This window comes from Rana temporaria, chromosome 1 (assembly GCF_905171775.1).
Source record: "Rana temporaria chromosome 1, aRanTem1.1, whole genome shotgun sequence".
Classification (NCBI taxonomy): Eukaryota; Metazoa; Chordata; class Amphibia; order Anura; family Ranidae; genus Rana; species Rana temporaria.
Genome location: NC_053489.1, coordinates 179,150,462 through 179,176,075, shown reverse-complemented (window position 1 = coordinate 179,176,075; position 25,614 = coordinate 179,150,462). Strand labels below are relative to the sequence as shown.

Sequence of the window (25,614 nt, the reverse complement as noted above, 5' to 3'; positions counted from 1 at the left end):
CTTCTGGGTAGGATTGGTGAAGTTGGAAGTACAGGGCTTGTGACGAAAGGAATTTTTAAGTCTTGGATTTGAGGTTGATTCTTGGGGAGAGCGAAAAGACCTCTATCACTGGCAGCTCTTTTTTGTAAAGAGTACTTTCTTGTTTTTCACAAGGATAAGGTGTTTTTGAGACCAAAATCTTCCTTCATTTTTAAAGTGATCTCTTCTTTCCACTTCAATGAAGACATTATTCTTTCTTTCCTTTTCCTTTCCTAAACATCCAAGGAAATGGCCCTACATTGCCTGGATGTAGCCCTGCATTGCCTGGGCTGTCAGGGTCTACCTGGTAGCCACAGCCCCTGTTCACAAGACTAAGTCCCTCTCAGTCCTGCCTGTGGGCCCTCGTAGAGGGCATCCTGCTTCCTGATCTACCATTGCCAGGTGAATCGGGCAACTTATCTCCAGGATTTACATGATTTGGGACAAAGTTCCTCCTTTCTCTATCAGAACTCATTCCACCAGGGTTGTTTGTGTCACTTTTGGCTTTTCAGCATCAAACATCTGCTACCAAGATTTGCAAGTCTCCAATTGGTCACATTGTTCAAATTCTGCCTGGTAGATGTTCAGGACCTGGAAGATACAAGCTTTGGCCCCAAGGTGCTTCAAGTTGCTATCTGTTGTTGTGTTTGAGTTCTTTAACAAGTGTTTTCTTGTGGGACTGTTGGCAGTTCTGTTTTTTATGTTCTTACCAACCCCTCATATTATTGCTTGGGTATATTCCATGGTCTATAAATACAAGTCCTGTGCCCTGCACTGTATGATTTTAAGATAATAGGAATTTTGGCTTACCTGTAAATTAACCACTTCAATACAGGGCATTTTCACCCTCTTCCTACCCAGGCCAATTTTCAGTTTTCAGCGCTGTCACACTTTGAATGACAATTGCGTGGTCATGCAACACTGTACCCAAATGATTTTTTTCCCCACAAATAGAGCTTAATTTTGGTGGTATTTGATCACCTCTGCGGTTTTTATTTCTTGCGCTATAAACAAAAGAAGAGTGACGAGATTGAAAAAAACACACATTTTTTTAAATTTTGCTATAATATCCTATTTTTATTTTTTTATTTTTTACATTTTCCTCAGTTTATGTCGCTATGTATTCTACATATTTTTGTAATAAAATAGCAATAAGCGTATATTGATTGTTTTTTTTAATAGTAATGGCGGCGATCTGCAATTTTTATCGTGATGGTGACATTGCGGCGGACATATTGAACACTTTTGACTTTATTTTGGGACCATTCACTTTTATACAGCGACCAGTGCTATAAAAATGCACTGATTACTGTATACCTGTCACTGGTAGGGAAGAAGTTAAAACTAGGGGGCGATCAAGGGAAACAAAATATAGAAAAAGTAGAAAGATATACACCCACCTCCAACACATTAAATGAAAATTAAGACTATGGTCTTAATGGGACACAGGTGGCCACCACAACCAATCATACGGTGTGTATGATTGGTTGTGGTGGCCACCTGTGTCCCATTAAGACCATAGTCTTAATTTTGAATAGGATGGATGATAGGTGTTATCATCCATCCTATTCAATGAACTCTACTCAAGACCGTCTCATGAACTGGATATATGATTGTCAAAAAAGTTTAAATTCAAAAATCGCCAGAAAATATATGTATAATATCTGTGTTGAGAGTTCATAGTTTCTTTTCGATAAGATAAAGTGCACTTATGTTGTTTTTAATATGGCAGACTTCCCACACGGAAAAAGGGCAGTAAGATGGAATTCATTGCTAGTATAATCTAAATGGATACACTGAGTAATTAATTGATACAGAGGATCCGTAGTCACAGGCTGACAGATATGGGGATGACAATACTAAGGAAACAAATGGGTTTAAATCTGAATAGACATCCTCTTCCTTCATGTGGGGGTTAATACAGCTCACCATTTGACATCCTGTTTCATGTCCTTATTCCCCTTTAAAGCAGTCCATGCACATGAGACACAGTTACCTCAGTGTTGTAGCGTGCAAACAAGCTGTTCAGTGTAACAAGGTCAAGATCTTCACTTCAAAAGGCATGAGTTGTATCCATTTGGTATAGTCTCAATATAGCAATGTTAGAACAGTTTGCAGGCCGTGCGAACTATGCACAGTGATCTGCCGCGGCTTCCCGAAAAAGGCTCGGGCGGAGGGGAGATTATGGATGGATGGTGATGGTTTGTGGTATGGCTGGAACACCCGTGCCCTCACCACGAGTGGTGTGATGACGTCATTTGACTATGGGCGGGGAAGGAAGTGGTTAAAGTATAACTAAAGGCAACATTTTTTATGTTTTTTTTAAGAATTTGTTGGGACCATTATACATTTTTCTAAGGTTACAATATTGATGAAGTGTGGGCATCATATGGTGCCTGTAAGTATCTGTGTTAGTTTTCTGCTCAATTACTGTGTCCCTGTGGAGCATCTTAATTCATAAGTAACATGGAACCCCTCTCACTCAACTGTCAAACACCTTTAATTCTAAACAAAAACCAACAAGAAGGGTGCACCAGCCCAGTGCACCACCTCAATCACCATTTATTGAATGATGTTTGAGGTAATGCACTGGCCAGCGCTCAAATATGTTGCATAGTGCCTACATGAGATAGGCATCACCGACATTGGTCTGATGTATTTGGGAATATTTTGTGTAATATCCAAGGACAGCTATACCATCTCATGATGACTTTTTAAAATTTGTTCCTGTATTTTATTCAAAACAGAGGCTTTATGGGTCCACATACAGGATTTACGAACTTCTTCCTCAGTAAAAATGACTCCTAGCTTCCTTTCCCATTTCACAAAGTAGGAAGGTTTGTCGGGGGAAAAATCTCAGATAGGAAATAGGGGGCCAGGTTGTGTACATAGAAATTCAAAAACAGTAATGGAAAGTCACCTCTTGTTTTTAATGAGTTAAAAAATTATGAAGTTGGAAGTACAATAGCCACCTACTTGAGTGCCAGGTTTGGGACCAGTGGAATCTATAACATCGACCATTAGGAAGTGGGTTTTGGAAGTTTTTGTTTTGGATGCAGTGGAGGTGGATGAGAACTCATGTCAGTTTGTATGGCTGTTTCCATTAAGGAAATCTCAAAATTTACATTGTCCCCAGTAAAGTAATTGAGGGGAAATTTCCAATGGGGACACTAGTTCTGCTGACCTGGGGGTGGGTCCCCAAGGAATATCCCTTAATTTGCAGGAATTTTCACTCACTTTCTTTTTTGGCTATGGGACAGAAAGTAAAGGGAAATCTCTGCAAAGGGACACATATGGCTAAACAAATCTGATTATAATCCTCCCTTGTTCTTTTCAAAATGAAAAAAAATAAAAGTTTTGCCGATTAGTTCTACTGTACAGGACACAAGCCCCTCTCTTCTGTGTCTACATTGCTCATTATTCATTGCTTAAAACTGGGGCCTTCAGGAGAGGGCACTCTAGGGACAGCTCTAGATTTGTTGCCAGTGTTCAATCACCCAAAGGTTGCCTGCACATAACCCATGGTCCATAAATACAAGTTCTGTGTCCTGTACTGTACTCCAAGATAAAGAATGTTCACTTAAGTCCAAAGGGCCAAATCCACAAAGACCCGGTGTAACGGCGAAATTCTAATTTAAGTTACACTGCCTTCAAATTTCTACCTAAGTGCCCGATCCACAAAGCACTTACCTAGAAATTTCTGGCCGTGTAGCTTAAATTCCGCCGGCGCAAGGCGTTCCTCATTTCATGGGGGCGATTCCCATTTAAATGAGGCGCGCTCCCGCGCCGGCCGTACTGCGCATGCTCGTGACGTCATTTTCCCGACGTGCATAGCGCGAAATTACGTTACGCCGGGCTTTGTGGATTGCGACGGGTCAATAAAGTTGCGTCGGGAAAAAAAAAAATACGGCGCGAAAAAAAATTCAATTTCGAAAAAAAAAACGCGTCGCTAGACAGAAGGGTCTGCTTTTACATGGTGTACTAACTTTACACCATGTAAAAGCAGCCCTAATTTTGCGTATGCAACTTAATACTTACGGAGAAAAAACAAAGCAGAAAAGCTTCGTGGATCTCCGTAAGTGCTAATTTGCATACCCGAGGCGGCATTTCGACACGAAATGCCCCCAGCGGCGGATGCGGTACTGCATCCTAAGATCCGGCAGTGTAATTCAATTACACATGCCGGATCTTCTCCCTAACTATGGAAAACTGATTCTGTGGATCAGTTCCATAGTTAGGACCAGGGATACGACGGAGTAACAGCAGTTATTCTGTCGTATCTCTTTTGAGGATTTGGCCCAAAATTCCTATTTCCATGCTTACTTAATCTGTGGTTCTGAGCCATCCACAGAATCCTGTTCCCATGTTTTAGAAGAGACAAATCTCCTATTCATATGTATAAAACCTGTTGTCAATCCTGTGCATTGCAGCACAGTTGCTCAGTTTAGTAGGCAGTAGAGAGCCAGTCTGCTCTGTATCCATGTTCTGTGTGCTTGCATAGTACATAGGAGGGGATGACGACAACTCATATAATGTTTTTGTGGTAACATGATTTTCAAGCAAAAATATGTATTTCTAGTTTTGGAAATTTTTGACTCCTGATGTGTTTTTACTGCTATCCAGGGTTAGAGATTTACCCTCACTTTCTGTCTTGCTGGTAATGGTTTCACCAGACAGAACATTAATGAAAATCTGTAACAGGAACAAAGGCAAAAAAATCTAACAGGCATTCTGGCCTAAGGCCAGCCATAGACAAGTCAAAAACTGAATGTTCTGGCAATCGAAAAATGGAAATGGCACATACGATTGTGCCATCATTTGTTTCGGTTTTCTAAAGAAAAAAAAAAAACAGCATGTTGGATCAGGCACGTTCGATTGCATCATGAAAATTGTGTGTTGCAGCTGGCACACTAATGGTGTGAAAAACTAGCGATCTGGTGATCAACTAGAATTTTGTTCAGTTTTCGATGTGTCTATGGCCTGCATAAGAAATGAAAGCCTTTGGAAATTCTACTATAGAAAAGCATTTTAATTTTTGTCTATGATGCTCTTAAAGAGTTTCTCTCACTTCTTGTCTAAAAAGTTAGGGTAAATCTTTCTAGTGGAACCTTTTGATAGCAGTAAAAACCCAACAGTGTTCTAACACTTCCCATTTCTGTTCAAGAAAGTCTGGACATGCATTTTAACTGAGATTGCTGATCTTCACAGGCTAGGGAAACCAAATTAATATGAATATTTTTTTTAACACGTGTGTGTGTTTTTTTTACTATTTTAGGTAAAGAAGTTGAATACCATGATAGCGGATAAAAAGTCGGCATTGGCCCCTGTTATAAAAGAACTAAGGCCTTTACGTCAGCAGTGTCAGGTTTGTAAAGTATCTGTTTGGTTATGTCTTTATTGTGAAACTCCTTTATCTTGTGGAAATGCATGTCATGTCATGCAAATATGAAGTACTGTGTTAATTATGTAAAGCCAGTAGTACCATTAAATGAGTTCTAAAACCCAGTGATCAAATCAAGAAACAAATTGTATGTAGCAGAAGAGAATTCTATGGTAATGTGCCAACATCCTAATATCCATAGATTAAATGCATATGTAGCAGGGACTACATGATAATGAGAAAATGGTACAGTTAAAAACAGTGCATTTCTTTATTAAATATGGATAAAAAACATGTGACCTTGTGGACCTTTTGTTGTGGATGAAGGAGAAGTGGGTCACTTGATTAAACTATATGAGCCCTGACTGTGTGCTTGTAATCTACATATATATATAGTACATTTGGCTATAATGGGAACAACATATATATATATATATATATATATATATATATATATATATATATATATATATATATATATATATATATATATATGTCCACATGTAATCCTGAAGAAGACAGGTGTTTGAAACCTGTTGAGTCTTTTCATATGAATTCTGTCATCTATAAATTACATATGAGCCAAGGGACTAATATATCGTATAAAAATGCAAGATTTTTTTTTTTTTTTTTTAAAGAAGATGTAATTTTTTAAATGTACCATTTTCACATTAACACAATTTTTTGCCCATGAAAGTCCCTGCTACATATGTTTATTTTACAAATCAAGAAACAAACAAGAGGATTAAACCACACTTGTAGTAGGCAAAAACAGGGGCTACAGCGGAAGTGATTATTATTTTCTTTTTTAATGAACAGCAGTGGAAGCCCTTCCATGCACACTCTAATGGCGCGTACACACGATTGGAAATTCTGACAAGAAACTTTTTTTTTTTCGACGGAATGTTGGCTCAAACTTGTGTTGCATACACACGGTCACACGAAATTCCGACTGTCAAGAACGCAGTGACGTACAACACTATAACGAGCCAAGAAAAATTAAGTTCAATGATTCCGAGCAATGCGTCAAATTGATTCCGAGTATGCATGTTTTTTTTGCGTGTCGGAATTGCATACAGACGATCTGAATTTCTGACCATAATTTTTTTTTGTCGGAAATCCAGCTCTCAAATTTTATCTGTCGGGGGTTTCAACAGAAAAAGTCAGATGGAGCCTACACAGGGACAGAATTTACGACCAAAAGCTCACATCAAACTTTTTTCTTGTCGGAATTTCCGATCTTGTGTACCCAGCATAACTGTGCTTATCACAGTGGCATATACATCTCTGCAGTTTCCTCATACTCACATAATCATCCATCCCCATTCTGTCATCTGTGGGTTTTTTTTTTTTCTTTATCATTGGGGGACCAGGAGTTCTAATACAATCAGGTTACACTGCCACCCACAGGAAGTCGAAAACAGGTCTACATTTAACCCCTTCTCTACTCAGCATGCCTCTGTTTTTGCTAGTGTCCTGGGATGTTGGGCTCTGCCTGAGAAAGCCTCATATATATATAAAATTTCAAACACTGCTTGAGCTAGTGTCTACATCCAGCTATCAAGATTGGCGTATCCTGAACAACAGCTTTGGAGGCTGTACCTGGACCCTGCTGAACTGAAGACATGTGACATTTAAGCACTGGGCTTTTCATTCCCAAACCTGTGTGTACTGTGTTGGCCAGCCGTAGATCACTTTCAGGGTCCAGTGTCATGGCACAGCCTCTGAAGACTAGTGCAATGAATAAGGCTGCTTAGACTGAAGCATGGGATGGCACAATTTTAAAATTCCCTTCAATGTCATCCTAAAGTATATGTGAACTCCTACTGTACCTTGTAAAACAGCCCACTCAATTAAAATAGAAATGCAAGGCAATGCCTTTTTGTGTGTGTGCGCGTGTGTGATTTTATATATATATATATATATATATATATATATATATATATATATATATATATATATATATATATATATACACAAAAAATGTATTTTTGTGGATTGAAATAAGGAAGCAGAGAGACGGGATCATCATGTATTTCACACAATGGAAGCAATGCAAAGAGAACAGGATACTTTTTAATACAAATACACAGACACATAAAATAAACATGACATGCTGGGTAACATACATTTTTAATACTATTGGCATGGTAGAATGTTGCATTCTCTAAGCACTTTTGTCCCACCATTTAACTACTTCCATACAGGGCATTTTTACCCCTTCCTACCCAGACCAATTTTTCGTGTTCAGCGCTGTTGCACTTTGACAAATGCAACACTGTACCCAAATGAAATCTTTGTTCCCCCCCCCCCCCCCCCCCCCACAAATAGAGCTTTAGTTTGGTGGTATTTGATCATCTCTGCTGTTTTTATTTTTTGCGCCATAAACAAAAAAAAAGCAACAATTTTGAAAAAACACCATATTTTTTGATTTAATAAATATCAATTAAAAAAAAAATAACAATTTTTTTCCTCAGTTTAGACCGATACGTATTCTTCTACATATTTTTGTAAAAAAAAATCGCAATAAGCGTATATTGATTGGTTTGCGCAAAAATTATAGTGTCTACAAAATAGGGCATAGATTTATGGCATTTTTGTTTATTATTTTTTTTTTTTACTAGTAATGTAAATCTGCGATTTTTTTATTGTGACCGTGACATTGCGGCGGACATATCGGACACTTTTGACATGTTTTTGGGACCATTCACATTTATACAGCGATTAGTGCTATAAAACTGCACTGATTACTGTGTAAATGTGACCGGGCACGCGCACCGGGTCGCAAGCGATTCCACATGCGCGTGTGCCCCCTAGCGGCTGCGATGCACAGGACGTCATATGACGTCCACCCTGAGGGAGAGACGGTTCCTGCCGACGTCATATTACTATGGCTCGGTAGGGAACTGGTTAAAGAGTAATTTCACTTTTCTTGAGAAAAAAATATTCTCCTCTGGGTGATCTATGTACATTACAAGGATTTTAACAAACGTTGTTGCAGATTCCTACCTTTTGTTAATCTGAAGAAATACCTGTGTGTTTTTCTGTGTCCATGTGGCAAGTGACCCTAATGGGAGTGGTTTCATAACTTTTAACCAGCTGCTGCACCTGCAGGTCTCTAATGAGGAAAATTGCTGGGTCTGCATGTCTTTTTTTCTCCATGAAAGGGGAGTTGCCCTTTAACCTAGAAGAAGCACTCTGCTGCTAATGTCTATTCACATATGGCACTTTGGCTAAGTGACTAGAATGCTAATGATGCATCCAAGGAACATCCAAACTAAGTTTGCCTACAAGGGATGTCCCCTCCTGGGACTTGCTCTTGATACTTGTATTGGCAATGTCACTGATGGTCAGAGTGCCTCAATACAATTGGTCAGTGGAAGGGAAGGAATGACCCCTTTTTCCTTAATCTATTATGTTAGTAGTAGATCATAGGTAGTCTGAGACTACCTCCCACTCAAGTTATAGGGCTCAAAGTCATAGGTCCTTTAACTCCTTAGCCTTCTGTATAAAGGTGAGCCCCCACTTGTTTAAGTAGTTTTTTTTTTTTCATTCAGCTGGTTTCCAGTGCAATGTACCCCCCAGCATTTAGGCACTCGAGTCATCCTCACTTTTAGGCACTCAGTTTTCGGATCATCCTTTTCCTAAGGATACATCCATCTTGTTTAGGTTCCCCCCACTCCTTTGCTACGTTTTATAGCAAGAATTTCAAGAGTGGTTTTCCTCTTGAGCTCACAACCCTCCTTAAAGATGAGATTCATATTTTTTGGTACTGTTAAGCCTTTTTTTGTTTTTTACTAGCCATGACACTTACCCCTCTACCAATGGATCTCCTGTTCCACAAGGTTCACATAGCTCGGCTCCAAAAGAGAGCTTTTTGCAGCTGTTTAAGCCCTAATGGGCTTTCTCTTCTTAGTTGCGGCGTTTCGCCCACCGTTTTGGCGGCGCAGGAGCCATTTTCAGGTGGTTTTTCAGTTTCTATTGTAATCTCCCATTGGCGGCCATTTTGTTGTGGCCGCGCTATGACGCAGCTTACTATTGCGGTCAGCCATTTTACTGTGGCCATGTCCTGCTCTATCTGAGGCGTCCGGCGGCCATTTTGGAAGAGATTTTGGCCTGTGGTGCTGGTTCCTACGGCGCGCAGCACAGGTCTCCTCAGCTTTACCTCACAGCTACACCTCACGGTTTTTCTTCCTCTCACACACACTGTGTACTGAGGGCGGGCGGTGGCGCTGTACAGTCTCCTCCTGTGGTGGTGAGTCCCCTGGGTAACCCCCATGGTCAGCGTAGCAGAAGGGTGGGTTGTTTATTCAAGTCTAAATAGGGCCCTGTGAGCTGTCTGTAATGGAGTCAGTATCAGGTTCTTCTTCCCCAAACATGCCAGAGGTGGCAGCTGGTGCTCCTGCACCTGCGGTTCCCATGGACACTTTGTTGGCAGTCCTGGAAACATTTGCCAGGGTAGAATCGATGTGCGGGCATAAGGGGGGGTAAAAAGCGCCCCCTCCCCTCGCTATCCCCTGGGGAATGCTCTGACTCAGACCAGGACCAGGTCCCTGCTTCTGTTCTGTTTTTGTCTGAAGATGTGGACCAGGACCTTCCTTGTGAGGAAGACCCCTCACTTGGCTCAGTACATGACAGGGCACTTGTCAGTGCACTTATCAATGCTGTAAGGGACTCCCTTAAGCTGGATAGTGCTGCTGAGGCTTCAGCTGAGGGCTCGGTATTTTTTGGGTCACACAATTCAGACCGCTCTGTGAAGGTTTTTCCTTATGTACCCTTCTTTGACAAATTCATTGATACGGAATGGAAAAAGCCGCAGAAGGCCTGGCGGTTCGGTACCACTTTTGAGGAGAGCCTCTTAAAAAAGTGGGCTTCTGCTGCGGTAGTGGACCCTCCGTTTGCCCGGTTAAATAAAAAGACCACTCTCCCTATAGAAGGGACCCCTGCCTTTAAGGACCAGACTGATAGGAGGTCTTAGGCTCTGACCCGCTCCATGTTTACCATGCTGGGGTCTGCCTTGCGGCCTATTGTGGCCACTACCCTGGTGCCTCAGACACTCACTGAATGGGCAATGATATTGCACCAGACTGTGGAGGAGCACCAACTCCCTCCCGAGGTTATTAGGCTGGCGGACCAGCTGGTCCAGGGCTTTGTAAATATCTGTGATGCTTCACTGGATGCAGCACCCTTGATATCCAGGGCTTCAGTTTCGGCGGTGGTTTTGCACCGCCTCCTTTGGTTGAAATGCTGGTCTGCTGACCAAGCTTCTAAAAAAGCCCTGGCGGATTTACCCTTCAAAGGTGGGAGGCTTTTTGGTTCCTCACTGGACGACATTATCAAAGATGTCACTGGGGGTAAGAGCGCTCTTCTCCCTCAGTCCACTAAGGGGAAGGAGCCCCGCTGTAACCCGGGTCCTTCTTTTCCCACGCAGAAGTGGTATTTTCGTCAGACATACCACATGGTAAACCCTCCCAGACCGACAAGAGCTCTGCTGGGGGGACAGAAACTTCCCTGATATGCGTAAGCCGAACAAGCCGGCCTCCAAACCCGCCACTGCATGAAGTCTTGCCCCCGCACGACTCATGGGTGGGGGGACGGCTTTGCAGGTTCACAGCTCGGTGGACCTCCCTGCTCTCCGACCAATGGGTCTGTGAGGTGGTCTCTTCGGGGTACAAAATAGTTTTTCCTATCGCCCGAACAGATTCTTTCTGTCAAGTCTCCCTCTTCTTCCGGCTCGTCGGGCTGCCCTGTTAGGGCAGTGCAAGACTTGCTAAGTTGCGCGATAATTTTACCTGTCCCGCAGGACGAGAGGTTTCAGGGATTTTATTCGAATCTGTTTGTGATCCCGAAGAAGGACGGGGTCTGTCCAATTTTGGACCTCAAAGCCCTAAATGCCTTTGTGAAGGTAAGGAAGTTCCGCATGGAATCCATTTGTTCGGTGGTAGCTGCGCTGCATCCCAGGGACTTTCTGGCATCCTTGGACATCAAGGACGGATACTTGCATGTCCCAATTTGCGCAAGTCACCAGAGGTTTCTGCGCTTTGCGATCGGGGAGGACCACTATCGGTTTGTGGCCCTTCCTTTTGGATCTTCTTCTGAGAGCAGTTTCTGGCTCAGAATTTGAGGATGCGTTTATAGCCAGCCAGACCCTCTGAGAATTCGGGTGGGTGTTAAACATTCAAAAGTCGGTCTTGGTTCCGACTCAGCGCTTGGAGTATCTGGGGTTGATTCTGGACTTCTCGGAAGCGAGGGTCTTTCTACCTCTGGAGAAATGACAGACTCTTCAGTCTGCAGTGCGAGTGTTGGCATCCGCCAGATGCTGGACCAGGGAGAATGGTCATTGCATCTGGAGGTGTTTAAATTCCTTTGCAGGAGGTGGGGCACACCGGATGTGGATCTCCTGGCCTCTTGTCTCAACCTCAAGGTGTCGAGGTTCGTGGCCTGGTCCAGAGATCCCTGGACAGACGCATCAGGTGCGTTGGTAGCCCTGTGGGGTCAGTATCGGCTACTTTATGCCTATCCCCCGTTGAATTTACTTCCTCGGTTTCTCAGAGGGGATCCCGATGATTCTAATCGCTCCAGATTGGCCTTGGCGTCAGTGGTACGCAAATCTCGTGTGCCTGGTGGTGGATGTGCCCTGGCAGCTGCCAATGCGGGAGGACCTTCTGTCTCAAGGTCCCATACTTCATCCTGCTTTACAGTCACTGGCTTTAATGGCATGGCTATTGAAAGCCAGGTACTAAGGGACCAAGGTCTTTCCGACTCGGTCATTTCAACTATGTTGGGGCACGGAAGTCTTCTTCCAGGAAGATCTACCATCGCACCTGGAAGGCCTCCCTCTCTATGTGCGAAGAGATGGGGTGGCGTCCATGGACGTATTTGATGTCCAGGATCCTGCTGTTTTTACAGCGTAGAGTTGATCAAAAACTTGCCTTAAGCACCATCAAGGGACAGATTTCAGCCTTGGCTGTGTTCTTTCAGCGGCCTTTGGCGGCCCATTCTCTGGTGGGTACCTTTGTGCAGGGGGTTCGTCATATTCTTCCCCCTCTTAAACCACCTCTTCCCCCTTGGGATTTGAATCTGGTGCTCCCGGTTCGTCAGAAACCTTCATTTGAAGACATCGGAGAGATTCCTCTCTTGACACTATCTCAGAAGGTGGCCTTTTTGGTGGCCATTACTTATGTCAGATGGGTTTCTGAGTTGGCGGCCTTGTTCTGCAAGTCGCCATACTTGGTCCTCCATAAGGATAAGGCGGTGTTGTGCCCGCAACCTTCCTTTCCTCCGAAGGTGGTTTTGTCATTTTTACCTCAACGAGGACATTGTACTTCCATCCTTGTGTCCTCGGCCAGCGCATCCTAAGGAGGTTGTGCTGCATGCGTTGGATGTGGTACGCGCTTTGCGAGTGTACCTGTCTGCTACGGCTCCGTTTCGGAGGTCTGACTCACTTTTTGTGTCGGTATCCGGTCCACAAAAGGGCCTGGCGGTCTCGTTGGCCACCATTTCTCGTGGATCAGGCAGACCGTCATACAGGCCTATGCTCTTAAGGGGCGAGCGCCCCCCTTTCCGGTCACGGCACATTCGACCAGGGCAATTGGTGCTTCCTGGGCTTTCCGACATCAAGCGTCTGTCTCACAGGTGTGCAAAGCGGCGACTTGGTCGTCTGTTCACACCTTTTCCAAATTTTACAAGGTTGATGTGAGTGCATCTTCAGATGCTTCCTTCAGCCGCAAGGTTTTGCAGGCGGCTGTTTAAAGTTGCACCTCCTCCGTTGAGGAGCTCTGCTTGTTTGGGGTGAAGTTGTGTGTTTTTTACTGATATTGTTCCCACCCCTCATTTTTTTGACACTGCTTGGGGACTTCCCATTTGTCAAGACTTGAGAAGGCTGTGTCCGTCCATGGACGATAAGAGAAAATAGGATTTTTTGTACTCACTGTAAAATCCTTTTCTCTGTCGTTCATGGGTGGACACAGCCCCCACCCCTCCTTTTTAGGTTTGTACTGCTTGTTACGAACTGAGGCTGCATTCTGCAGGGAGGTGGATTATGTCCGGAGGGACTGCCCCCTGGGCGGGGCTGTTCAACTCTGTTAAAGTAACATGTATTTAAATATCTAACATGTTTCTGCCTAGTCCTCTCCTGTGAACAGGAACATAACCCACTTGTCAAGACTTGAGAAGGCTGTGTCCATCCATGGACGACAGAGAAAAGGATTTTAAAGTGAGTACAAAAACTCCTATTTTTTGGTGGGCTATATACTCCAGGTAAACGGAGTCTACATTCTTAAAGCAGAACTAAACCCGTCTATCCTTTATGATCAAGGAAGTTACTGTCTTGGCCTCTGTTGACCTGCATTTGCCATGGTGCTGCACATGTGATCAGTTATGATACCAGCCATTTGATGGCTTGACGGTTTGCTTCAGAGCAGAAGCAAATGTGGCAATTATTATTTATGGCATGCCTTGAATGTAACAGTTTTCGGCAAACCATTAAAATTCATGAGTTTAGTTCCACTTAACTGACAATGGCAGAGTTGACATTCTTAACGGAGAGGACTTTACATGTGTTAATCATCATGGGATTTTGAGTAATTGTACAATATACACACAGCATAGATATCTTTTTATATACAGATATTTATTGTGGATTGTAAATTATTTATCATTGCACAAAGTGTTGCACATTATATGTATATACAATATGGATATTTTTGTATATTGATATTTTTTATGGATTTTAAATTATTGGTTGATGTGCTTAGTGTTTTATTTGTATGTGATTTGTGAATGGGGGATAGGGCTGCACATCACAAAGGAAATTTATGTATTATTTACCTTTTTGTATATTGTTTGTTTTCATTATTTTGTGTACTGGCAGCTAATGTTTTATGTATTTTCTATCTCTCATTTATATATGTTTATGTATATATATATATATATATATTTTAGCTTAAAAGAAGTGTACAGTATATTAGCTGGTGGACTCTCACAATCAAAGTCCTTCTGCTGGACCCTATTCCTATGGGCCTCATGCAGAGTTGGCCTCTCCTGGGTCTTCCACTGGTACATTTGTTTCACCCAGGGCCAAGGGATTTGAATTGGACCCTCATTAAATAGGTCCCTTCTTCTGTTGGACTTTTTTTTTTTTACTGCGCAGAAATGTGTAATTTAAAGTATGTAGTGTATCTGGTAGTGACCTTTCTATCATAACAATCTCAGGGTGTCTAGATTCAAGGAAAGACATCCAGATGATCACTTTGGATCCTGGATATTGCTTCTCTGTATCTGCAAGGGCATGGGGCAGTGCCTTCGAATCACCCGGGAGGTGCCTAATTATATGGTAGTTTTACACTACACACTCTGGGCTTCTATTTACTTCCCCAGAACAGGCACTTCCCGACGCTTTTTAGAGGATTTTTTCTGTAAATTTGTGTGCTGACTAGAACTCTGTTGGATATTTTCGGAGTGCTACAGGACATTTTACTCTTACTTACAATTCTTTGTCTTCTGGATATCCTTAGCTGAGGCATGAGAATTTAGCCCTGTTTTATTTTTCCTTTTCTGTTTGGCAAGAAGTATCCATTGTTCGATGGCTCAATATCTGTCAGGAAGTGGATCAAGCTAGGATCCTGCTACAAGTACCCCATGTGGAAGATGGAATATTATATATTATGAGACCTGACCACCAGTACTTGGGTCTTTCATTTACAGATGATCTGCAGATTCTTGAGGAAAATTATTTGTTTTCTTCCTCCTATTGCCAGTCAGGTGTCTGTCCATATGCCTGTTGCAGAGGTTTTCTCCCCATCTAGCTTGTTTCAAGAGTTGGTTCCTCAAGATCGCTCTGAAATGCAATAGCTCTATAAAATGTAATAAGTCTAATGGATGGTGACCACCCCTCAGTTGGGACTGTTTTGGGGTGTTTTGACTGTAATAGAATTCCTCAATTCCTGGTTCACCTAATGAAATATAAAATCTTTTTCATCAAGTCCATTTAGGGACACCGGTCCCTTGCCCTTCGAAATAATTGGCCCTATGTACTGCTTGCTCACAAAACTGAGGATTCCGGCTAGAGGGGTGGCTAGATGGAAGCTGAATTTCAAAAGTTGCACTTGCGACTGGTCCCTGGTGTTCCGCCACTGTGGGGGGGGGGGTCCCAAGATGACAAGACATTCAGGTCATAAGACCTCCCTCCTACATGGCCCTTGAACAGCATCTTCTTACCTCTGTGCACTTGGACTGTCCAGCTGCACAACCCCGACATAGGAGAAAGATACTGGGAGCCGCTTTAGGCACAGGTCTCTACTTAGCAGGGTGGCTGAGCCCTTCCTTTGCTATATGTGCATACAGCAAGCTCATATCCAACACTGACAGCCCCGGGAAAAGGGTTGAAGATGCAGCAGGAGTGCATGGGAACTGGCTTCTACATCGACAGGTTGGGGTGAAAACCAGGTGAGTCCCCTGCACAGAGCAGTAAGGGAATGTAGCCGAACAATCCATCCAGCTGCATACCTTGTGCACGCAGTTCACCATCTGTCTACACAGGCTTGGGGCTGTAATAGTAGCATCTGGTGGATTGGGTCCAGCAACTAACTATTACATTGAGGATCTATTACAAGCTGGAAAGCAGTATATCCATCTTTTTCTGTATAGAGTGGACATTATCCTAGGCAGTTCTTACATCAGCATGCCACTTTCATATTTTGCTAAATCCTAGTATTTACATTGAGTCTACAATACTAGATGCACTTTGCTTACAAGTTAAATGTCATAGGCGCTGACCTTTTATTATTTAATGGATATAAAAACTCTGCACACCCCTGTTAAAATGTCAGTTTTCTGAAATGTAAAAATATGAGACAAAAATAAATCATTTTAGAACTTTTCCCCCCTTTTTATTGTGACCTATAAACTGTACAATTCAGTTGAACAACAAACTGAAATCTTTTAAGGGGGGGGGGGATAAAAATGAAAAAATAAAATAATATGGGTGTGTAAATGTGCACATACTTAAACTAATACTTTGTTGAAGCACATTTTGGTTTTATTCCAGCACTCAGTCTTTTTAGGTAGGAGTCTATCAGCTTGGCACATTTTGACTTGGCAATATTTGCCCACTCTTCTTTACAAAAACACTCCAAATCTGTCAGATTGCGGGGGGATCTCCTGTGCACAGCCCTCTTCAGATCACCCGACAGATTTTTAATTGGATTCAGGCCTGGGGTCTGGCTGAGCCATTCCAAAACGTTAATTTTCTTCTGGTAAAGCCATTGCTTTGTTGACTTAGATGTACAGTATGCTTTGGGTCGTTGTCATGCTGAAAGATGAAGTTTCTCTTCATGTTCAATATTGACTGGTATTTGGAACTGTTCATAATTCCCTCTATCTGGGCTAAGGCCCTTGTTCTAGCTGAAGGAAAACACCCCCAAAGCATGATGCTGCCACCACAATTCTTCATTGTGGGTATGGTGTTCCTTTGATGTGCAATGTTGTTTTTGCACCAAACATATCTTTTGGAATTATGGCAAAAAGGTCAAGCTTGGTTTCATCAGACTAGAACACATTTTCCCACATGCTTTTGGGAGACTTCAGATATGTTTTATTTTTTTTTGCAAAATTTAGCTAGGCTTGGATGTTTTTCTTCGTAAGAAAAAGCTTCCGTCTTGCCACTTTACCCCATAGCCCAGACATATAAAGAATACAAGAGATTGTTGTCACATGTACCACACAGCCAGTACTTGGGGGCCTTTTGGCAGCCTCCCTGACCATTTTTTTCTCATCTTTTCATAAATTTTGAAAGGAACGTCCAGTTCTTTGTAATGTCACTGTTGTGCCATATTTTCTCCACTTGATGACTCTCTTCACTGTGTTCCATGGTTTATCTAATGCCTTGGGAATTCTTTTGTACCCTTCTCCTGACTGATACCTTTAACAATGAGATCCCTCTGATGCTTTGGAAGCTCTCTGCGGACCAACCATGGCATTTGCCATAGGATGCGACTAAGAAAATTTCAGGAAAGACCAACTAGAAGAGCTGAATTTTATTTGGGGTTTATCAGAGGCACTTTAAATGATGGGAGGTGTGTATTGACTTCTATTTAACATGAGTTTGAATGTAATTGCTTAATTCTGAACACAGCTACATCCCCAGTTATAGGATGTGGGTTTTTATAGGGGCGGTGGGGCAGTGGCGGAACTACCAGGGTCTCGCTTGCGACCAGGCCCTGGCATTCTGCCACCATGGGGGGTCCTAAGAAAGCAGAAATGAGGCAAGAAGTCACAAGGATTCTATTACAGTCAGGTTATGCTACCACCCAGAGACATAACTAGAACCTTCAGGGCCCAGTTGCAAGAAGCCATAAAGGGTTCCCCAGGGCCCTACCCACTAATCACGGGGGCCTTTCACCTACTCTGCAGTGGGCCCCTTTTTCTCTGTTAAATGAGCACAGAACCTAAGTTGGGGAGAATCAATGGACTCTGTTCTGGCCCAAAGCCACTTGCTTGCTTCGTTATGTTTTGTTAATTCTGATGCAAATGGTAATAAAGGGAGACTAGATGTTCTGGGGACAGAGAACCAGTCTCACAACCCCTGCATGGTGTTTTCTAATTTGTATTGGAAGCACAAGCACATGCAGAGTATTCACAGTGTATGTATTTCTTATATATCTGTGATCTTTAGGCCAAGCTGTACACAGAAGATCTTCGTCTATCCTTTTAAATCTTAAACCCTGCCCCTTCTGATACTAAACTTAGTTTTCACTGGTATTTGACAGTTGAGTGACAGTAGCACAGCTTGGTTGCAGGAAGGGGCATGCTTAATTTCAACTTGGAGGGAAGTCAAGGCCATGTGTACATCCTGGCCCAGGATTCAAGGGGTTCAACAGAGACGCAGGGATCTACATTAATCGGAACTGGTCCAAAAAATTTGCCTACAGCAGCAACAATGCTGAAATGCACTCAAAGTACCATTTTTTTGTATTAAATGTAAATAATTTAAAATGGAATGTCAGTATTTCTAGTGTTTGCATAACTTTAATGATTTGAATAGGTTTCTGTTACTGTTGTGATATGAATGTGTTTTTTTTTTTTTTTTGTCTGCATGGTATACTATCAAATATTCACAATTTTTTTTTATTTTTTTATTTTTACCACCAATGGTTTTTCATATGCCTAACTATTACAACCGATCATATTATTATTGTTAATACTATTATTATTTTTACACATAGAACCTCACAAATCTAAATAATGACTTGTATAAAGTGTATAAATACCTGTTGACAATGCTTACTTACCATTAAGGTATCATTTTAAAAACCTGCTACATAAAATAAAATAGCTTGAGTCTAAGTGGGAAGTGTAAACACTTGTTTCCTTGAGTTTTAATAATCCTGCTCAAGTGACCTGAAGAGTTTCTGGACTTTTTCCTATTTTCTGTAGAAAAGTATAGACATGTTTTGATGACATGGTACATTAATTTCCAGTACAATTGAAATTCTTTTATTGTACCACCAAAGTGGAACTTTGCTTTAAAAAAATTAATTTGCAATTTTTTCACTTAAGATGGCCAAAGATGCCAGTTGGAAAAAGACCAGGAGAAGATGTTAGCACTGGCAAGAAATTCATCACCCTAAATATCTCTTAACAAGCCTCAGTGGATTAAAAATGCACATGAAACTGTGCACACAATCACAATATAATCTTATTTTTTTTTTTTTTGGAAATTGGAGGCCTGTAGAAGTCACCCAAACCACTTCTACAACAAAACTCACAGCCCTGAGGTATGGGACAATTTCTTGGCTGTCAAAGGGTTAATCCACATGATTAAAAGCTGACTGTTATGCACACCTCCAGCAGTGTTGTACAGTGGGAAAATATTTTTTTTTATCCCCCTGCAGATTACACAGAAATTAAGGGTCTATAATTTTTATCATATGTGTATTTTAAATGATGGAGACAGAATATCAACCAAAAATCAAGAAAAAAACCCCACATAAAACAAATGTTTTAAATTGAGTTGCAGTTCAGTGAGTAAAATAAGTATTTGATCCCCAAGGAAACATGACTTACAGTAGTACTTGGTGGAGAAACCCTTGTTGGCAAGCACAGAAGTAAGACGTTTCTTGTAGTTGGTGACAAGGTTTGCACACATCTCAGGAGGGATTTTGGTCCACTCTTTTTTCACAGATCTTCTCTGTCATTAAGGTTTCTTGGATGTCACTCAAAGTTTCAGCTCCCTCCATAAATTTTCTATAGGATTAAAGTCTGGCTAGGTCACTCCATGACCTTAATGTGCTTCTTCTTGAGCCACTCCTGTGTTGCTTTGACAGTATGTTTTGGGTCATTGTCATGTGAAAAACCCATCCATGACCCATCTTCAGTGTTCTGGCTGAGGGAAGAAGGTTCTCATCCAACATTTTACAATACATGGCTCCATCTATTGACCCTGCAATGCAGAAAAGTCAGTCTGTATCTTTAGCAGAGAAACAGCACCAAACCATAATGTTTCCACCTCTGTGTTTGACTGTAGGGATGGTGTTCTTAGGGTCATAGTCAGCATTTTTCTTCCTCCAAACACAGCGAGTCCTTTTCCTCAAGAAGGCACATATATGGTCATGCCAATGAACATGTAAATGATTCAGGGAAGGATTGGGTGAAAGTGCTGTCTGTTAAGACCAAAATTGTGCTCTTTGGCATTATTTAGCTCGCCGTGTTTGAAGAAAGGAAAATGCTGACTATGTCCCTAAGAACACAGGGCCATATTCACAGCCGAGATACGACGGAGTATCTCAGATACTCCATCGTATCTCTCAGAGTATCTATGCGACTGATTCATAGAATCAGTTACGCATAGATAGCCCTAAGATCCGACAGGTGTAATTGTTGGATGCAATACCGCGGCCGCCGCTGGGGGAGTTTGCGTCGTAAACCAGCGTCGGGTATGCAAATTAGTAGTTACTGCGATCCACAACGGTTTTTCGCGTTCGCTACATCGCTACTAGTCTAGTTTCCCGTCGCAAAGTTAGTCGTCGTTTTAGGTGCCCTAACTTTACACAGCACACGTATGTGCTGTATAATGTATGGCCGTCGTTCCCGCGTCGAAATGTAAAAAATTTTCCTTCTTGCGTAAGACGTCCGGGAATACGGAAGTACGCTACGCACGTCGCCGTTGAAAAAATGGGAAATTCAAAAGGGAGCATGCGCAGTAGGTCCGGCGCGGGAGCGCGCCTAATTTAAATAGCACACGCCCCTTTGAATTACGCGGGCTTACACAAGTGCTTGGTGAATCAGGCACTTGCGCTGAAAACTTGTGGCGGTGTAATGTATCTACGATACGTTACGCCGACGCACTTCTACGTGAATCTGGCCCACAATCCCTAAAATCAAGCAAGGAGGTGGAAACATTATGCTTCCCTCAGCCAGAACACTAAAGATGGGTTGTGGATGGGTCTTCTTGCATGACAATAACCCTAAATATACCACCAAGGCAACAAAGGAGTGGCTCAAGAAGAAGCAGTTTAAGGTCATGGAGTGGCCTTGTCAGTCTTCAGACATTAATTCTATAGACATTTTTGGAGGGAACTGAAAATTCGAGTTGCCAAGAGACAGCCAAGAAACCTTCAGGATTTAGTGAAGATCTGTAAAGAAGAGTGGACCAAAATGCCTTTTGAGATGTGTGCAAACCTGGTCACCAACTACAAGAAACGTCTTACCCCTGTGCTTGTCAGCAAGGGTTTCTCCAAGTACGAAGTCATGTTTTGCTTGGGGATCAAATGCTTATTTTACTCACTGAACTGCAACTTAATTTATAACAATTGTATGGTGTGTTTTTTTTTCTGGATTTTTGGTTGATATTCTGTCTCTATCATTAAAAATAAACCATGATAAAGACCCTTTCTTTGTAAGTGGGCAAACGTACAAAATCTGCAGGGGAACACATAATTATTTCCCCCATTGTATGGTTTGTCCCAATCCCGATAGTGTAGACATGCAAAATTAAAAAGGAATTTAACCACTTCCCGCCCAAGGTACGTCATATGACATCATGGACTTTGAGTGGGGATATCTGAATGATGCCTGCAGCTACAGGCATCATCCAGATATCGGGCCAGATTCACAGAGAGATACAACGGTGTATCTCCTGATACGCCGTTGTATCTCTGACTTAGGCCGGTCGTATCTATGCGCCTGATTCATAGAATCAGTTACGCATAGATATGCCTAAGATCCGACAGGTGTAACTGTGTTACACCGTCGGATTTTAACTGCAATTTAAAAATGGCCGCGGGGGGCGTTCTCGCTGATTTATGCTTCTATGAGGCGCAGCCAATGTTGAGTATAGCCGTCGTTCCCGCGTCAAATTTATTTTTTTTACGTCGTTTGCGTACGCTGATTCTCAAACCGGCTCGTCGCAAGTTACGCTCACGCCGAAACCACTGACGTCCTAGCGACGTCAGTGGGAGCAATGCACGCCGGGAAAAATCGCGGACAGCGCATGCGCATTTAAATTGGCGCGGGGACGCGCCTGATTTAAATAGTACACTCCCCCTAGCCGCGGAATTTGAATTCCGCCGGGGGAATTTACGATCCGTCGCCGCAAGTTTGGAGGTAAGTGTTTTGTGAATTACCCACTTGCCTCTCAAACTTGCGGCAGTGGATCTTAAAGCGGTGGTTCACCCACACTAACAACATTTTAGCATTAAATTAGGCATAGTAGCGCGAGCTACAGTATGCCTGTATTGATTTTTTTAGCCCGGTATTCACTGTGCAATCCTGTATAGAAGATTCCGACTCCCCGCGGGGAATGGGCGTTCCTAACAAGAGGGAGGATGATTGACGGCCGGCTATGGCACGTCACGCTCCCCGAAGATAGCCGGAACAGGTCTCGGCTCTTCACGGCGCTATACGGCGCCTGCGCACAGACTATGCGCAGGCGCCGTGAAGCGCCAAGTCCTATTTCGGCTATTTACGGAGAAGCGTGACGTGCCATAGCCGGCCGTCAATCATCCTCCCTCTTGATAGAAATGCCCATTCCCCGCGGGGAGTCGGAATCTTCTATATAGCATTGCACAGTGAGTACCGGGCTAAAAAAATCAATACAGGAGGCATACTGTAGCTCGTGCTACTATGCCTAATTTAATGCTATAAAAAAAAAATGTTTTATTAGGGTGAACCACCGCTTTAAATCACATAGATCTCGTGGATCTAAAGATCCGCTGATCTATGTGAATCTAGCCCTCCATCTTTTTCCGCTGCCAATTCTGTGCCCCGTAAGAACAATCATAGCAGCAGTTCAGCCGCTTGATCATTCTTACAGGCAGTTTGAGAAGATGTCCCCCCCCCCCTCCTGCCGTCCTCCAGTGCCTCTATCGGCTCGCCCATGCATTTTGGCGAATCGGAGAACGAATCGGTCGCAACCGGAAGTTGAGCATAGAGATTTCTGGTGACCAGATGGTGCCCAGTCATCTCTATCACCCTCGGAGGCCCAGGTGCGACATTATGATGTCACCCCCGGGCCCACGGAAATGTGGGGGATGTGGCTGGAAAGGCCGAGACAGTTCATCTTTTTTTATCTCAGCCTTTCCTGCCTGAAGGAGAGATGTGGGGTCTTTTTAGACCCCACATCTCTCCATAAAAAGAGCCTGGCACGCACTATTCCTATTACAAGTGATCAAGTGATGTGTACATTCCTTGTAATAGGAATAAAACTAATCAAAGTTTTTTTTTTTTTTAAAGACAACGTGTAAAAAATAAAGTAAAATAAAGAATACTTTTTTTTGTTTAAAGCACCCCCTGTTCCTGCATGCTCACGCACAGAAGCAAACGCATACGTAAGTCACGCCCACATATGTATACGGCATTCAAATCATACGTGAGGTATCGCCGCATGTGATGGAGCAAGAGCAACAATTCTAGCCCAAGACCTCCTCTGTAAATCTAATAGGTTACTGGTAACCTGTAAAAATATTTAAAGCGTATCCTTTGGAGATTTTTAAGTACCAAAGTTTGGCGCCATTCCATGAGTTTGCACAATTTTAAAGCGTGACATGTTAGGTGTCTATTTACTTGGTTTAAAATCATCTTTCACATTATACAAAAGAATTGGACTAACCTTACTGTTTTTTATTTTATTTTTAATTCATGAAACTTTTGAAAAATCGCTGCTCAAATATCGTGTGACATATAAAGTTGCAATGACCACCATTTTATTCCCTAGGGTCTCTGCTAAAAAAAAAACATATATAGTGTTTGGGGGTTTTGAGTAATTTTCTAGAATTTTTACATGTAGGAGCGAACTGCCAGAATTGGAAGTGGTTAAATATTGCATATAAATATTGCCAGATAATAAAGTTTCATTATAATGGCCTTACACAAAACCTGTGGGCAATAGCGGTAGCCAGAACAGTTAGATGTAAACGAAAAAAAAATATTGATTATTTGAAATCTAAAGCAGTATGGCAGGTGTATAAAGCAATGCTTTTTTCCCTTACAAATACAGCTGGAGGGACCTACCCTGTATTTCTTTTTTTAAGAAAACATTATCTACCTTTATGTAAACTAGACACAGTTGCAACACAAATTTGTCAGCACTTACAATGCAGTTTTTGGCATCTGTTTAGTTTTTAAAAGAACACCAGTTCTATTAGTTACTTTGGGGCATATCTAGCTCTATCTAAGTGAAGGCAGAATGGTTTATATACATTTTGAAAATACACATTTGTAAGTTACTTAATAGATTTAAACATAACTAATGTCTTCTCATTATTATAAATTATTGTAGTTAATAAAATATTTAAATAAATATGTAAAAAAGCATGAATGAATGGCATTTTTACATAATTATTGAAAGGCATTCTTAATGCAGTGCCTTTCTGATATGAATTACATTTTTGCTACAGTTTTACATGAACTGTATAGGATTTTTTGCATTTAAAGTGGTGGCAGCTTAAAGGGATTCCTAAATGAATTGAATGTGTTTAATTTAAGCTGTTTTTTTTTTTTTTAGAAACTGTGAATTATCTAATTTTTCAATGTTTTTTTTTTTTATGGATAACACATAAATATATTTACTTATTTAGTCCAATCAGAGGTGAAACACCCAAACATTTAGGCACTACATCCCATACAAAGATATTTGAAAAAAGGGAAAGAGGAAAAAGGGATTTTTTTTTACGGTGCAATGAATACTTGTGTAGTGATGAGAAAGAGATCGTATGGATCCACAAATATATAAAAATATTAATTTTATTTAAGGTATAAACCAATTAAAAACTGATCGTCATAAATTTGTACATGAACTAGCATATAACAAAGATAATGAATAAATGGTGGTCACAGTTTAGCAGGTTATAATCAAGCCAAGATGGAAAAATTTGCATGATCCCGACATGTTTCGCTAACAAAGCTTCTTCAGGGGTATGCAATGGCAGTCCATGCTAATATTTACAACTGTACAAATAAAAAAACCATACCAATATTATTGCATTGCTATAATTCGAGAATACAATAAAAGTAGAAAATTGATACAGTAAGTGGTCTATAGGTACTACTAAAGCCAGCCAGGAAAATCATGCTTACCCAGCTGCTCATTAAGTCCACCGTCGACTAACAACTAATGCCTTGGATCAGAACATGAATCCCCCGGTACTGGGAAGAGTGTCCCAAGATAACCACAGAGGACACTACAAGGGACTGACTGGGTAAGAGATGGAAAAATAGTGTAGTGTCCTCTGTGGTTCTCTCGGGACACTCTTCCCTGTACCGGGGTTTCATGTTCTGATCCAAGGCATTAGTTGTTGGTGGACTTAATGAGCAGCTGGGTAAGCATGATTTTCCTGGCGTGCTTTAGTAGTACATTTGACCACTTATTGTATAAATTTTCTAGTTTTATTGTATTCTCTAATTATAGATATGCAATAATAATTGTATGTTTTTTTCATTTGTACAGTTGTAAATATTTAGCATGGACTGCCATTGCATACCCCTGAAGAAGCTTTGTTAGCGAAACATGTCGGGATCATGCGATTTTTTTCCATCTTGGCTTGTTTATAACCTGCTAAACTGTGACCACCATGTATTGATTATCTTTGTTATATGCCAGTTCATGTACAAATTTATGAGGATCAGTTTTTAATTGGTTTATACCTTAAATAAAATGTATATTTTTATATTTGTGGATCCATACGATCTCTTTGTCATCACTACACGAGTATTCATTGCAC

The 25,614-nt window shown here is 41.8% G+C and overlaps 1 protein-coding gene across 2 annotated transcripts in view; it reads left to right on the top strand.

Annotated features, from left to right (window-relative positions):
- The window catches only part of IFT81 (intraflagellar transport 81), a 234,244-nt gene that overhangs the window by 152,720 nt on the left and 55,910 nt on the right, over nt 1-25,614 (top strand). For both annotated transcript variants that reach the window (XM_040346783.1, XM_040346792.1), the window contains one exon: nt 5,294-5,383. In XM_040346783.1, coding sequence (XP_040202717.1) covers nt 5,294-5,383 — 90 coding nt within the window. The remainder of the gene's footprint in view (nt 1-5,293; nt 5,384-25,614) is intronic.